The 16,730-nt window shown below is 41.4% G+C and overlaps 1 protein-coding gene across 2 annotated transcripts in view; it reads left to right on the top strand.

The window, feature by feature from the left end:
• MTOR (mechanistic target of rapamycin kinase) overlaps positions 1-16,730 on the top strand; it is a 64,585-nt gene that overhangs the window by 41,004 nt on the left and 6,851 nt on the right. For both annotated transcript variants that reach the window (XM_010405753.3, XM_019289722.3), the window contains 15 exons: positions 1,605-1,682; positions 2,064-2,171; positions 4,456-4,581; positions 5,213-5,344; positions 8,970-9,085; positions 10,364-10,481; positions 11,249-11,455; positions 11,963-12,063; positions 12,394-12,490; positions 13,101-13,199; positions 13,794-13,916; positions 14,542-14,724; positions 15,314-15,448; positions 15,735-15,909; positions 16,134-16,269. In XM_010405753.3, the coding sequence (XP_010404055.1) occupies positions 1,605-1,682; positions 2,064-2,171; positions 4,456-4,581; positions 5,213-5,344; positions 8,970-9,085; positions 10,364-10,481; positions 11,249-11,455; positions 11,963-12,063; positions 12,394-12,490; positions 13,101-13,199; positions 13,794-13,916; positions 14,542-14,724; positions 15,314-15,448; positions 15,735-15,909; positions 16,134-16,269 (1,934 nt within the window). The remainder of the gene's footprint in view (positions 1-1,604; positions 1,683-2,063; positions 2,172-4,455; positions 4,582-5,212; positions 5,345-8,969; positions 9,086-10,363; positions 10,482-11,248; positions 11,456-11,962; positions 12,064-12,393; positions 12,491-13,100; positions 13,200-13,793; positions 13,917-14,541; positions 14,725-15,313; positions 15,449-15,734; positions 15,910-16,133; positions 16,270-16,730) is intronic.

Below are 16,730 nucleotides of genomic sequence, written 5' to 3'. Positions count from 1 at the left end.
TAATGGATTTTTTGTGCACTTCTTTCTCTTACAGCTGTTTCGGTGAAGTGCTCATATGTATCATGTACAATAACTGTAATTTTTCTGGTAGCATTGATAAATCTTAAATCTTAGGTTGAGATACCAAGACAAGGAATGAGTCTATTAAACAGAGCTGTATTGATAATGCTTGTTTGTCACAGAGATTTGCAGAGCGACTCTGTACATGTGAAACGTGTTGTTTACTTTCCAAGGAAGCTCAAGTCCCATTTCTCAGAATTCTGTGCTGGCTTGCCAACTTAGATAAAGGAGTAATTCAATCTGTGCTGTCAAAACCCGTACATAAATTTTTGGGTGATGTGCACAGTAAAATTAACCAGGCATTCACAAGAGTAGAGTTTGTGATTAACCTTTAACATTTTGAACAGGAAAAGCTATAGGTGAGAGATTATATAATGACTAGAACTAGAGCAGGATTTATTTCATGCTTGAAGAGCCTGTCTTAGTTTGAGGATGAGACATGGAATTTGCTGTCCTGTAAAATTCATAAAATCCTGTTGGGTTATGTAAAACAACAAAAGCTATTTTCTTTCATTGTATGGTATCAAGAGGCTCATTTCTTGAGGCTCCTTTTTGTAACCAACTCTCATGCACTAAAATGTGAACTTTTCCTCTACAAATGATGTTTATGATGATCTCTACAATGACAGTAGGATTAGAAATACTGCAAACTTTGATTTTGTAGGAAGACAAACTTCAAACTGTGCAGGTGATGAATGAAGCTCCCTTGTGTTCCAGTTTGGCCAAATTTAGAAATATATCCTCTGAGAGAAGGCAGGTCACCACCCCTCCCCCACCAGGTTCAGGGAAAATAAATTTTCCTCAAAGGAAAGTGAAAGAGATAAAAACTATTTATTTAGCAAACACACAGGAAAAGGATAATAATGCTAAATAATAAAATCTCTCGCTGTGGAGAAAAAAACCTGGGAAAGTGTTAAAGTCCTCCCTTTGGTCTCCTCAGAGCTGGGGCTTGGCCCAGGGCCAGGCCCTCTGCGCTTGGTGGAAAGTCCTCCCGATGTGTTCTAATATTGAGCAGTCCAGTGGAAAAGGGAGAAAATCCGAAATTCCAGGGAAGGGAAAAAAATTCAACTCTCAGTCTCTCTTTGGAGAAAAAGAAGCTGAACCACTGGCCAAAAAACTGACTCGGGAAACAGCAAGCCGGGTGCTTCCTCCCTCGCCTGCCGCAGCTGGGCAAAAGTTGCTATCTCTGTGTGACCTTGAACAAGCTGCAAACTGCTTTGAAAAAGTTTTGCTCAGTTTTTCCTTCCCCCTCTCAGGCTCAATTTAGAGGCATAGAAAGGCATAAAGTTAATTTCTGGGCATACGGCAGTGATATGGGATACACATCATAAAGTCACCCCAAGACACCTTGACTCCCCCTATATATGCCCTGGACACTGTTTTCCTGTCAAATCTTTCTGTTGATAAGATCCTTTCCTAGTTCTTGTTCGAGAGTTGGAACAATGCCAGCTTTGTCCATGAGATGAAACAGCTGAACAGCAGTGTCAACAGTTGACTCTAGATGAAACACACTACCTTTGCCCCAATATTTTGTTCTGTTTCAGTGCATCGACAAAGCCAGAGACCTGCTGGATGCTGAGCTGACTGCCATGGCAGGAGAGAGTTACAGTCGAGCCTACGGGGTAAGTGTAGCTCTCAGACTTCATTCCCTTCATTGCTGCTTCAGACCGTCTCTAAAATGTGCATAAAACTTCAGAGTAGTGCTTGTCTCAAGACCTATGTACGCCCACAAGCTAAATGGCTTTTGTCAGACAAGACATACAGCTTTGCAGGAGCAGCTTTGGGACAAACTAAAAGTGAAGTGAGCTCTACCCCCTCAAAAGAAATAAAAATTGACATTTAGGGAGTTTGAATCAGCAGGTCGTCTAGGTACCAATATATAGCAGTTGGTCCTTTATCTGTTGGGCAGCCTATGTATTTTAAGATTTTGATGCCAAAACACTGTTCCTTAATTATAGATTTGTTCTGTAGTGATTGGGATGGAATGTGAATTTTTCCTTCAGGCTATGGTATCCTGCCAGATGCTGTCAGAGCTGGAAGAGGTTATCCAGTATAAACTTGTACCAGAACGCCGTGAGATCATCCGCCAGATCTGGTGGGAAAGACTGCAGGTACATCCATGTAAAGGTCAAGGATGGAGATGCCAATGGGCTGGCATGAAGAGCTTCCTTTTAAATCAGTGTGGTGGCTCAGTAAATCCTTCCATGTCTCTCTCCATCCCAGTAACATCCACACTCACATGGCTGCATGCTCCATCTCCTTTGTGCTTTTCCTGGTTGTCTGGGGTTTTGGTTTGGGCTTTTTTTTTTTTTTCAGGTTAATGTTCCTGAGGTCCTGATATGACACTTTAAAAGGGTGAACTAAGCCTTGAAATAGATGTATACAGAAGAGAGACACTAGTAACATCTCCAAGGCTGCTTATCTCAATAGTGGATTACATCTGGAAATACTGGTTTGGATCAGGCTAGTTTGAACTTTTTACCTGGCTGGCTGCATTTTAAGAAGTGAATTCTCTCCAAATTCTAGAAAACTGGTCAGAGAATTCACATGCTTGTAAAATAAAAGATTATTCTGTTCCTTTTGGGCGTCTTACAAGAACATTTCCAGCTGATTTGTTACACCTAGGGACATGGCTTAGTGGTGCAGTGGCAGTGTTAGGTTTCTGGTTGGATTTGATAATCGTAAAGATGTTTTCCAATTTAAATGATGCTATGATTAACCTTGACCTTTCAGAAGAGACCTTTAGCAATGTTGATTTTCCTGTATTGAAAGAGAAGTTTGTGCCTTTCTTACTCTAGACATCAAAAATCCAAAGTATTTGGAAAATTTAAATCAGACAAATATTTGACACTATTTCCTTATAAGAGGCATCCCTACAGTGAAAGTGAATATCCTCAGATGCAGTAGTACATACAGGAATACTGTTCAAAGAGGTGATTTCTGCAAGAGAAGGGGGTAAAAGACGAAAAGGGCGTAACTAAGGTAAAATGCTGCCTGGAGGAAGAACTTTTGTGCAGAGTTCTTCACTGGGACTGCTATAATCTGCCACCTTATGAAAGCCTGCTGTGTATTTTTTAGCTGTTTGGGAAACTGTGACAAAGCTTTTAGTCTCCAATCTGCATTCCTGTCTGGAAAAGCTCAGGCCCAGTCCACTGGGGTAGAAAGATGAAGTGGCAGGAAGTGTAATGTCTGAATACAGCTTTTTATAGTCCTGAAAGCAGTACATACAGTTCTTTAACGTTTTATAGCTGGTTTTTAATAATTTTTTAAATGCCTATTGGAAGAAGTTTATTTGGGTGTTAGGAAACAAGCTTTGCCTTCCCAGCCCTCAACTTGGGGGAAAAAGAGAAAGAATAACTTCTTTGGTGCTAAGGTCCTTGCTGCCACTGGAAAATCTCTTATTTACCTCAAAACTAAGTAGTCACTGGCTGAATAGAAACTTTGGAACATCACTGTTACCCTGTACTTGGCCACTATATAAAGCACCATGGATTTGGTTGCTATGGTCCCTTCCACAATTCTACTTCTCTGTAGCGTCCTTGAATGTTTGAAATACAGACTCATCCTGCTCTGACAGTGTTGTGCCTCTCCCATCAGACAGACAAGAACCAAACAATGCTTTCACAAGCAGCACAGCAGTTGAAGCTGCAGTTTCTGGCAGAAAACCAGTTTAGAGGTGCCAGCCTCCAAAAGCAATACATGCAAGGAAAAGGGCAGTAACAAAAATATCTTTGCAACCATTTGGTTTTCTACCATTTCCATGTTGATATTTAAACCAAAAATAGGTTGAGAAGGTACTTTGGAAGGCACTTTGACTCACTGTGGAATTGTACTAAGAGCTTTCTTGATTTTTGGATGCATTTCAGCTTTAGGAGCTTTTCTCCTTTTTCCATTAGAGGATATCGTTAGACTGCAAGCAGTGAGCTGCTTGCAGATTGTGAGAGTTAGGGACTGAACCTTCTTCATGCACTGCAGTGTTAAAGAAATAGACAGTTCCTTAAGACACGGTCTTTAGCTGCACCAAGGGAAGTTTAGGTTAGACTTTAGAAAAAAATTCTTCTCTGAAAGAGTGATTGTGTGCTGGAATTGTCTGCCAGGGAGGTGGTGGAGTCACCATCCCTGGGCATGTTTAAAAAAAGACTGGACGTGGCACTCAGAGTCATGGTTTAGTTGATGAGGAGGTGTTAGATCATAGGTTGGACTAGATGATCTTAAAGGTCTTTTCCAACCTAGTTCATTCTGTGATTCTGTGTGATTCTGTAATGTCAGTCTGCTGTGAATTATGGGCACAGAACTCTCTCTCTTGATGGAAGTCCCTTCAGATTCTGAATCAAGGCTCTGTGCAGTACACTGGAGACCAAACACTAGTAAGTTCTCCCTTCTTTTTCCTCTCAGGGCTGTCAGCGAATCGTGGAAGACTGGCAAAGAATATTGATGGTCCGATCTCTTGTTGTGAATCCTCATGAGGACATGAGAACTTGGCTCAAGTATGCCAGCTTGTGTGGCAAGAGTGGGAGGCTGGTGAGCATTGTCAGGCTCTGTCCTCTTCAGCAAGTTTTCGGACAATTTGCTTTGCTGTGCTGCTTCAACCTTGAGCATTCCTAAATGCTTTCATTGCCCAGGTGGTATGGGCTCTCCTCTGAGGAAGAAACTAGTCAGAAATTGTTGAAATGCTAAAATTGTAACCAACATAGAGTTCATGCTTGTAGCCAAGGTTATTTTTGTGGGACTGGTATTATACATGAGAACCCCTGAGCCAATTTTTTTATTGCATGCTATAACTGTAAGTTTTTATGCAGCACTGGAGATTATTATAATAGCTCTCTCTGCTAGAGCATCTAGAATGTGATGTTACTGTTAAACATTAGAGTTCTATTTTAACAGTCACCACAAAATTTATTGCCAAATACTTTTAAACAGAGACTTTACACTTTCTACTGGTTTCTGAAATGAGAATCTAATGCTCTGATCCAAAGGAAGACATAAGGTTTATCATGTGGTATTCTTATGAGTCCAGGGAGTCTGCTGTGTCTGTGTTGTATCTGGAGGGTCAGATGTACTTTTTTAGTGTTGGGCAATTCTGAAGCAATATGAGCTGGAGGTAACAATGAGCTTGTTTTAACCTGCTTTTTGTCTTTGCCACTTTCTCCAGGCTTTGGCCCATAAGACTCTTGTCCTGCTCTTGGGAGTAGATCCATCTCGACAGCTGGATCACCCACTGCCAACAGTCCATCCCCAAGTGACTTATGCGTACATGAAGCACATGTGGAAGAGCGCCCGTAAGGTACAGGAGAACACAGCGCTCTGTTTCACTGCTCAGGTTTTGTGAAATGCCATACACAATAGCTCTTCATGTTCCCCACAGAACAAAGGCAAGGCTGGAGATTTTACTTTTGCTCCCCTAAAAGAGAGTAACTAATTCCTTTCCTTATTGTTATTCAGATTGTAAGCTGGTTTTTTCCTTTAAAACTCTGTAAGGCAGAGAAAACCTGGCCCTAATTTTATTTCATACATAGAAAGAGTATTTTTGCTAAACCAGTAGCTGGTACCCAAAGGATGTAGCCAAGATTAATGGTCAGTAGTAGCTCTTTTGTCCTGTGTAGGTCTGGTACTTTATTTTTCATCCACTGTTCTGATTGCCAAGTCTCTACACTGTACCTGTGGTCAGGGTTACATGCTGAAAGAGGGAAGTAAAGGGTGGGTTATTACCAGTTTGAGAAGTGTCCTGAACAGTTTGCACTTAGTTGCTGAGCAGAACTGATTTTTACTAAAGAGATTATTGGAAATTTCTAACTGAAAGAACTGGAAAGTACAGGGGCTTCTGTCATGGGAACAATTTGGCTCCAGAGAGCCCAGGGTGAATGTTTTTGACATTGCAGCACAGGGAGAATTTACATAATCAAATCCAATAAGCTTCAGACTGGATAAGTTATCTTTTTTTTAATGTACATTAAAGCCTCCATTTATCCTCATGTTCTGCCACGTATTTTTTATTTTTTCTGCCTTTGGGATTGCCAGCACTGGAGCAGAGCCATTACTGTGGGAACATTGCCATGACCTAACTATTCTTTATTTGAATTAAAAAGGCAAGAGGAGCTGTTGCTGAGGCCCGGTTCTGTTGGCTCTGTAAAACAGCGAAATTGCCTCTTACCTTCTTCAGTAAATGACCCCAGAAGTATGTGGGGTCTTTGCCTGCCTCTGTGAGGGAAACCGTGTTTTGCGGTGTTTGACTTGTGATCAAGAAATAGATGGACATGGTGCAGGACACCGATGCAGTTGTGGAAAGCAGAATGAGAGAAGGCACAAAGATTAAGGGGCTGGGAGAACATGTCTAAAATTAACTGATGCAAGAATAGGTGGAGTCCATGAAAATGGGGGAAAACTGATACCAAAATAGATAAATAATACATAGTTACACCTGGTGATGTGTGTAGTTTTATGTAACTGTGTGTGTTCACTTCATTTGGTATCCTAAGTAATAAGCTGCTGATGTAGGCTGGTATGGTGGGAAATGAGCATTTTTTCTAGCTGAGCAGTTCAAGGTTCCTCTGTTGGTCTAAAATGTTTTCAGACTGCCATCTTGGCACTTGCCAAATCCAGCAGGAAAAAAGATGGCATCTAGAAGGAAACCAACCACACAGCACTTGCAGAGCTCCACAACAGTCTTTTCTCAAACAACAGATAAAAATGGATAAGTAAACCCTATTACATTTCTTCTAACAAGGACCTTTGCCAGCAGCTGTGTTCTAAGCCATATCCCATAAAAAGGCTGCATAAAAACTTAGGAATTCAGTTGTTCTGGAAGACTTACTGCTTTCAGTCTTAAGTGCTCCATGTGTCGTTTTTGGCGATCCGTTTTCAGTATTAATGGAAACTGAAGAACAGATTGTTGCGTGTATTTAGATATGAGAGGGGCACATAATAAAAAGATAACATTCTGCGCTGATACTGTTTGGCAATATATTTTCTCTATTTTTAATGGATGTCTAGCATCACTATTTATAAGATTGTTATCCCCCCCCCCCCCCGTCCCTTCTATCTAGGTTACCAGCTGTGGAATACACCACGTTAATGTTAAGAGTATGATCCTTTCTTTTTTTTTCACCCTGGGCTAATACCCTTTTTCCTCACCACGGAGTTGTGCACGCTGACATTTGAAAGGGATAGATGAGGCATTTGAGCTCAGGTGGTTCGTATCTCTAACATACCTCATTCCTATAGATTCGCAGAAGTAAATTAGGCTTCTAACAGCATATTCTGCAGTTCCTAACCTGAAATTACCTTGCAGATTGCAGGAGCTTTAGTCTTAGTTCTTTCCAGTGAAGTGTGCATACTTTTTTCTTAAATCTTTAATTTTGGGTTTTCCTACCCCAGAATTATTTCCAAGGAATTTTAAAAATATTTTTTCCCTCAGAATTTGGTAGTGCAAGTTGCTTTAGCACTACTGCCCTATGTATTCTGGCAAAGGAGCAATGCACATTTGTACTTCTTCAATAACCTTAGGAGAAATCTAGACTTCAATTTGTTGAAGCAACTCAAACGTTAATTGTTTCTGTGACCCAGCCCACTGTGGGTCTGGGGCAGCATGATGCCAATCAATCCCAGCCCATCCCCTGGATCGAGTTTCCTGAAGAGGCAGACTCAGAGGGTGGGTCGATGGGCGGCTCAGAAGCCTAAGCCACACCCCCCAGGCGGTGCCCGGGTACAAGCCACCTCCCCTGGTCTGGGAAAATTCTCGGTTACTCGGTTGTTCATTGGTTCTTTGTTATAACTCCCGCCTCTCGGTTTCCCTCAGTGGTTCTTGTTAAATTGTATCCTCCCCCTGGCTTGTAACTCATTGGTTGTTTTCCCCTTTCACTGCGGGTTTTCAAGCTCTCTATAAAACTGAGGACAAGCCTCGGGAGAGCATCCCATCGCATTCCATCCCTTCCGAGCTTGTTCAGGTTGCGAAACTTCTAACAATAAACCTGTTAGGCGTCAGACCAGAACAGCCTCTCTCTTCCTTTGTCTCCGAGCTAACGTGAGCCGATATCATCGGCTTCTGCCGTGTCTCCCTCTGCAGAGATGCCAGCTAGCTAGCTCAGTCAGCAGCACTTTTTCTGATGCCGAAGTCGCTTCAGCGACACACAGAACGCAGCTGGACCCTCTCTGACCTGGGGCACACCAGAGCTCGTGCCACGAGCACAAGTACTGCGTTAGTTAACATCCCATGGTGTGTACTTCAAGCCTAGCCAAAGCCGGAAGGTTAGGAGGAAAGATCAGGAAGCTGCAGGTTTTCCTTCAGGCATTATTTTCTTGAATTGTCTTTTTTTTATTGTCTGGCCATAGCATATTATAGGTAGGCTTCTCTGGATTTGTGATCCTGTCTGTTTGGTATTGTCCTGGTCAGATACAGTTTCTAACCTATAAACATTCGATTGTTGGAATTGCCAGACTTAGTTCGTGCTCAGCTGCAAACGAGATACCTCTGTATCTGTACTAGAATCTCGCACTGCGTGGGCAGTAACAGAACATTTTCTGCTGTTGAAGTTTTCTCCCTGTACATGTGACCTTGTTGCTTTGGCAGAGTTGAGTTCTTGCACATCAGAGCATGGTGTTAACTTCTGTTATGGTCAGTCATACCTTTGACTATCTGTCTGTATGACAATGAAGGTGTGCCTGGCGTTGGAAGGATGCAATTATTTGTTCCTCAGTTTAGCCATTTCAGAGACGACAATCTCTAACCTCTTCATTTATTTGGACATACTCAAAGTGTAAAGTGACTTTAGAGGGATGTCAATGGCTGAAAAGCTTTGAAAGAAAACCACAGATTTTTATTTCAGTGAAAACTCATTTCCTCATTGTCTTTCTCCCTTGAGAAGTTGTATTTAAGCCCTGTGGTCCTCACTGCCTCCATTATCCCTTTGCAGATCGACGCGTTCCAGCACATGCAGCATTTTGTGCAGACCATGCAGCAGCAGGCCCAGCATGCCATCGCCACCGAGGACCAGCAGCACAAGCAGGAGCTCCATAAGCTCATGGCACGGTCAGCACAGGGTCCTGGGGCACCCTTTAGCTCTAGACTGAAACCGAAGGCTTTCCTGAGGTGCAGGGTCCCTGCAGGTGACACATTTCAGACAAAGCTCATGCTTTGATTAAAAAAACAGGGGATTTCTCATTTAGCTGCTTTGGTATTACGTTCTTATCTACCATGTAATGTTCAGTAGATGTTACTGGCACACATCAGCCTAAACAAGCTTGTATTTGTTGCTGGTGGCTAGTTGTATTTTTCCAGCACTGTGGCTCACTGGCAGAAGGCAGAGTACTCAGCATGGCTGTTTCTTTGCTTTTCAGGAGATGCAGTCACTAGGAAAGAAACACTTCCCACACACCTGGCACATCTGTATTAGGTACACAGGCTGCCAAGCAGAACAGCAGTGCTTTGGGCAGTAGGTGCTCAGCATGTGATGGTCTCTTATAATATTGTTGCATTAAAAATCCTTTCTCCATTTTTCTCTGTGGATCTGTAGGTGCCAGATCTGTTTTTTTCCATTTAAATTAAAATTTGCATAGTGCTTTCTATTGAAGGTTTGCTTTTTTTGAAGGGAGGCATGCACTCAATTTGCTTTTATTGGGATGGGAACTTGGTAACACCATTGTCTTATTTTTTCAGAGACTATCATGGAAAACAAATTAGTGATGATTTGCATACAATCTTTGTCTTGCCCAACGCTTTCTGGAAAACTCAAAGTACAGAAAAGACAGCCATGTAACTGTGGCATTTAAAGTCTGCTGAGGGAGCAAAGTATTAAGTTTTGCACAAACCTTAACCCCACCCTGCTGCAGTAAAAATACGTTGTTTTTCCTTTCCTCTAGGAGGCAATGACTTAATGGGGTTCTGGCTGGGGGAAGAACAGTTCCTCTGTGTTTCCATTGTCTGTCTGTCAGTGTTCTCCCCAAAAGGCTCATTCATATGGTGCTCAGTGCAGCTCATCACCACGTGTGTATGCATTTTATCAGCAGAGACTGATGAAGTCTTTCAATGTTGCTGTTACATCTTCTTACATTTATTTTATAACTCTTACAGATGAGGAAAAAAGTTTGATCCCCACCTTTCCTCTTAAATTAAAGCTTCAACTAGTTAGTTCCACACTACAAGCAAGATGGAGATATTCTGAACCTTGCATCCAGCCTGCAGGAGAAGCTTCCTGACTGGATTCACCACATGGAATGTCTTTTAGATCCAGATAACAAGTTTGCCTTTTAGTCCAGAGGTTTTGTTTTCATTTTAGGTTTTGAATCAATAATCCCTTTGCTTAACCAGGTGTTTCCTGAAATTGGGTGAGTGGCAGCTGAACCTGCAAGGCATCAACGAGAGCACCATCCCCAAAGTCTTGCAATACTACAGTGCTGCAACGGAGCATGATCGCAACTGGTACAAGGTCATTACAGAAAAGTTGCCAGATAAATTTGATCAAATCCCATACTACAGGAAAGGAATATGTTAATTGGAAGATCTCCTATAACTGTCTGCCTTGTTACTGCCAGTAGGATTAAAAAAAAACAAAACAGAACCAAAAAACAGAGAAAGTGGCCCAAGGCAACCATGGGATTCTTGTTTAGAATTTTATCTGGTTGGTAAAACTAGGCCACAGTTCAGTTTCTGTTCTTGCTTTTGAGACTCTCTCCTGTCAGTTAGCAATGAAGGAGAAAGAAAATGGAGAAATTTAACTTGTTCTCAGTCAGTAAACTTGAACAAGGAAAGTAGCCCTGTTAATTCTCCAAAGAGCCCTTGATTTCAGGGTTGTGATATTTCAATTAATATTTGGTGCCAGATTTTCTCTGGGGCAGCCATCTCCTGCATTTTTTCCCATTACACATCCCCAAGTCCTAACATACTAATTTTCATTTTAGCCTTTGAAAAATTAAGGTATATGCAAATATAATTTAATTTTTGGTACCAAGCTCATTTGCTTTAATATTCAACAGGGAGTTCCTGGCCAAGAACTCAACATGATGTTATTTAAGATAATAAGACAGTTCAAATTACAAGCAATTAGAGAAATCAAAGCATTGTGTTGTTGGCAGGGTATTACTTACTGCTGTTGTTTGCAAACACAGAAAGGTTGGATTGTATCTAACAGTTAGAAAGTGCATGTTGCAGAAAGGAGTCATCTTCCTTCTGACTTCTGTTCTCTCCTGTTGGCAGGCCTGGCATGCCTGGGCAGTGATGAACTTTGAAGCAGTGCTTCACTATAAACATCAAAACCAAGCCAGAGATGAGAAGAAGAAACTCCGTCACGCGAGCGGAGCCAGTGTCACCAGTGCTAACGCTGAGGGCAGCAACAGTGAGAGCGATGCAGAGAGCACTGAGAACAGCCCCATCCCATCCCCAGTGCAGAAAAAAGTCACTGAGGTAACCTCCTTCCTCCCTCTTCATGTTGAGAGATTGGTACTTACTGCTTAAACACAGGAAAATTTTATGGGCTAAATTAATGCAAATGATTATTAGCTGTGGCCTAAAGCAGAGGCTGAGGTGGCTGTCATAGGTGATACAGTGCATTAACAAGTACTGCTACTTAAGCCCTTCACAGAAGACTGTGAGGAATCTCTTTCATTTACCAGTTATAGTAAGGTGGTTGTTTTTAGGCTGCTTTGCTGTCCATAGCTTTGCAAACAAACTGAAGTATAAAACCATTTCACAGCGTTTACCCTGCCAGGCTGAAAGACCTTTGTGTAGTCAAGCAAAACATTAAATTCTAGGAGCAACATGTCCTAATGAAGAGTATGAGCAGACGTCAGCTACAATGGGGATTACATCTATATTTCCACATATTTCTTCCTCTTTCCCCTTCTTGAGTTTAGGATTCATGTGGGCTGATGTGCTTGCATAGAACTAATGCAGCAATTTTCATTCCAAAAGGATTTATCCAAGACCCTCTTGATGTACACAGTCCCTGCTGTCCAGGGTTTCTTTCGATCCATCTCTCTGTCTCGAGGAAACAACCTACAAGACACTCTAAGGTACATAATAAAGCACATAGTAAATGAAATCCAGCTGACAAGAGCACATGGTTGCAGATTAGGTAGAACACATTTTTGCTATTTTTTGTTACGGTTGAGTTAAGTGAATGCTTCAGTCCAGGCTAATTTTTGTTAGATAGATTATCCCTGCTCTCTGAGGGTTCTGGGAAGAGAAGTTGCTTGTAAATGAGTTTTGGTTGGGGTTTTTTTTTGTTGTTTGGTTGGGGTTTTTTTGGTGGGTTTTTTTTTTTTGGTTGGTTGGTGGTTTTTGCTTTGTTTTGGTTGTGTGTTCATTTGTTTGTTCCTAACAAAAGTATTTCTCTTTTTTAGAGTCCTTACTCTGTGGTTTGACTATGGTCACTGGCCTGATGTGAATGAGGCTTTGGTAGAAGGAGTCAAGGCCATCCAAATAGACACTTGGCTGCAGGTAAATAACACAAAGAGAAATCCCAGTTCTGGGGCTAGTTTGGGGATTTGCTGCATGATATCCTTGATGATCCTTAGCTAAATGATCCTCTGTAGGTGAGTGCTGAGAGCAGTGTGCAGTACAGTCTGTTACTGATTTAATAAGCATCTTGAACACAAAAATGAGAAATATTTCTGTATTTATATGCAGATTAGTACATATTAATGAGAATGAAAATTCTTAAAGATGATGTGGATTTAGTGATGATCAAGTATAAAATACCACTGTCCTGCTCTGATGTAGTTCACAATCTGTTTCAGGATTGCCTTGTAGAATGACTCTTGTAATTAAATTATAAATACTTTATTTCCTATTTAAGCATTATACTTCAAGATGCAGCTTTCCATAGTAGGATCCTGTAACAGTTTTGCACAGAACACTTGTGATCTCACTGAGCTGTTGCACATTTCTGTTTGGAACCTTGTGTTACCCTCTGACCAACTCAAAAATGAGTGGCGGGCTTCCCTGTCCCCTTTAAAGGCTGTGAGGTCTCCAGGAGAGGGCAGAACATCTGGTGCAGTGAACACATGAGATGACAGGGGTGTTTATTTTCCTTATCCTTACTACTAAGGTTATCCCTCAGCTCATTGCCAGAATTGACACCCCTCGACCACTGGTAGGACGTCTCATTCATCAGCTGCTCACAGACATTGGTCGGTACCATCCCCAGGTAAGCATTAGCTTAGAGGAGGAATTTTCACAGGTGTCAGTTAAGGCCTTTCCTGTGTTCCATTTCACCACATCGAGATGCCTGCACAGGAAGTCAGAGCAAGTGATGACAGTGAGGCTGAGAACAATTTCTGTTGCTGCTGCTGCTTTCACCTCAGCACTGTTCATATAAAAATGGAAAGAGGTGAATGAGCCATGCAGCCTGGGAAGAACTCTTTGTCTAATGTAATTTAATGTCTGCTGGGTAGTGTAAATCACCTTAAATGTCTTTAAGTAACTACTAAGAACCTACCTCACAGGTTTTATCTAAATTTCTTTCCACAGTGTGGAATATCACAAAATCCTAAAACCTGTTTTGTTCTTCTAGTTTGAAAGAGGCTCTCAATTTCATTCTGCTACTCAGTGGATTAAAGTCTTGAAAGCCTTTTGGATCAGAAGACTTCCAGTAGCAAATTCCTATCATCACTTTCCAGAAGCAAGCTTGCTTCCTCCTGTTTGTCCCTAAGGCTGCTGTTTATTGATGTTTTGCTAATTATTAAATTTATGTAGCTCTTCTGTGGGGTTCTAAAGTATTACTGATTGTTGTCCCTTGCAGGCTTTGATCTATCCTTTGACTGTGGCTTCTAAATCTACGACCACTGCTCGGCACAATGCTGCAAATAAGATCTTGAAAAACATGTGTGAGCACAGCAACACTCTGGTGCAGCAGGCAATGATGGTGAGTGCTCAGTATAGCATTAAGTGTGTTATGTTGGATGGATGGATGTCAGTTATAATAACACAAAATGACTATTCATTGTTGATTCTGTTCAAGTACAATTAATTTGGGGTATTTGCAACTGGTAGAAGTTACAGTATTAGTGTAATTTCCAGAGAATGCTTTATTTTAAAATAATTCTCACACTGAGAATTACTGAGTTTTCGTATTTCCTTATGAATAAATTTAGAGAAGAAATACATGAAAAGTGTTTGTTCCATAAAGAGGTGTTCCTGCTTAATGGAAAATAGAAACAAAACTTACTGAGCATAGCATGGAAAGAGTAATTTAATTAATTTGATAAAGATTTTTATGAATAAATGAAAAATAGTGCTTTCAGGCCAAGCTACACAAGCATATAGAAAATTTCAAAGGTAACAAATAAGGTGAGAAAAGCCTGGTCTGCAAGAAGCTTCTTGCAGAAAAAAATGTGCCATCACTGTGGTAGCTCTTGTGGCTCCCTCTGGCTGCCGGGAACAAATATCTCATAACATTAGAGAAGAAAGGAGTTTCGCATTTTTAAGTCAGGACGCAGTCCCAGGGATTTCTTTAGGCGTTTAATCTTTTTTTTTCTCTCCTAAAACAGGTGAGTGAAGAGCTAATCCGTGTGGCCATCCTATGGCACGAGATGTGGCATGAAGGGTTGGAAGAAGCATCTCGTCTCTATTTTGGAGAAAGAAATGTAAAGGGAATGTTTGAGGTGCTGGAACCACTTCATGCAATGATGGAGCGTGGGCCTCAGACTTTAAAGGAGACATCCTTCAATCAGGTATCAGCAAACAGCCAAGAGGCTGTTCTTCAGGACAGCCACCTGCCCCAGCTGTGTTACAAGAACCTTTGCCATTTAACACAAAAAGTGAATCCCTTGGGATTCATTATGTTAGTTGCAGAGTTCATTATTGACATTTATCTTCAGATCGGTGTCACTTTTGGTGACTATAAGGGGCCATGGTGGTCCAGATTGCCCTGGAGTCTTGTATTGGCAGGGTGCCTGATAGGGACTGGAAAACAATGACTGCTCTGCAGTTAATTATTCTGCTTTGCTCACAGTAAGCACTAGCACAGATAACAGAGAATTAACTGAGCTTGTGAGCCTACTGTTAAAGGGTGATTCTAAGTATTTAGTTGCCTCCTATAATGAAGTCTACTTGCGAGCAATGTTGTTTGATAAATTCAATGCAGATCTTGGATCCAGGAATTTCTGGATCTTTAATTCTGATCTGCTATAAAAATGTGGTATCAAGTATTTGTAGTGCAATTTGAAAAGAGACTCTGATGCTCTTTGTAGGTGTTAAGTGGTCTCCACCTGTTACACTACAGTCTGTTAAAATTCTTTCTTCTGTTGTTTTCCTCCCTAGGCCTATGGCAGAGATCTTATGGAAGCTCAAGAATGGTGCAGGAAGTACATGAAATCAGGAAATGTCAAAGACCTAACTCAGGCTTGGGATCTCTATTATCATGTGTTCAGACGTATCTCAAAGCAGCTGCCTCAGGTGAGGGGGGAGATTCAGTTCTTCTGTGGGTCTTACAGTGCAAGTTGTCAATACCAACCTTCGGTTTATGTTTTCTGGTTATTCAAAACATACTAATTCAGTATTCTGGAAATAACTGCATAGGGTTTGCTGCAAATTTGGTGTTCGTGCAGCACTTCCTGTAAGTACCTGAAGTATTGGTTACTGCCTCAACTGTTTTAGGTCCCTTGACAGCATGAACTCTTCAGGTGCTTCTTTGAGATTGAACTGAAATTCTAAGGGGGTGTATTTCTTTTGGTTTTGGTAGCTCACTTCTTTGGAACTACAGTATGTGTCACCAAAACTCTTAATGTGCCGGGATCTGGAATTGGCAGTGCCAGGAACATATGATCCCAACCAGCCCATCATACGGATTCAGTCCATCGCACCCTCACTGCAAGTCATCACCTCCAAGCAGCGGCCCAGGAAGTTGACATTAATGGGTAAGAGAGAGCAGTTTTCACTTAGCTATGCCAGTATTTAAACAGTTGTTGCTCTCAGGTCAAGCTACATATTTACCTGGTAAAACCTCTCCAACCTTTCCTTTCAGGTGAGGTTTTTCTTAGTCAGTCTGACTGCCACACTTTCCAGTTTTTGGGTGCATGTGTATTTACTCTTGTCTGTTTGTTCAATGAGAATAAACTTTTGTGCACTAATTCTTTTGCAGGAAGCAATGGGCATGAGTTTGTATTCCTTCTGAAAGGTCATGAAGACCTTCGCCAAGATGAAAGAGTGATGCAGCTTTTTGGGTTGGTCAACACTCTGCTAGCAAATGACCCAACTTCTCTTCGTAAAAACCTCAGGTGTGTGCTCTGGGTAATCACTGAAAGTGTTTGTGCAGATGTGACTCCTTATGTGGGTGCAGCTTCACAAGTAAACCTTGGCAGAAGCAGTTGGTTTGTGAAGAAATGGCAAATCTTGGAACTAAGTTAATTAAAAAGAAAAACAGCATTCATAGAATTCAAACACGGAGGAAATGTATCTGAGGGGATTGTTTGTTTCATTTAATTGAAGTCCTATCTTGTAAATTGTTACGGTCTTTGAAGCAACGCCTATTTCAAGACACCTTGAGCACTGCCTTAGGAGCCTGAGAATGGGTTTTTGCCGAGGATTTTTTATTATAGTCACTAAATAGCTTGGTGAAGAGTCACTGAGTGCAATTCTGCAGAGCGTCTATCAAGCAAGAACACATCAAATATCATGTGCAAATAACAGATCATCGTAGGTGACTAACATGTACCTTCTGAAAGCAGCCTTTCAGTGA

The sequence above is a fragment of the Corvus cornix genome, chromosome 21 (genome assembly GCF_000738735.6).
Source record: "Corvus cornix cornix isolate S_Up_H32 chromosome 21, ASM73873v5, whole genome shotgun sequence".
In the NCBI taxonomy this organism is placed as follows: Eukaryota; Metazoa; Chordata; class Aves; order Passeriformes; family Corvidae; genus Corvus; species Corvus cornix.
This window is presented reverse-complemented; position numbering and strand designations above follow the sequence as displayed.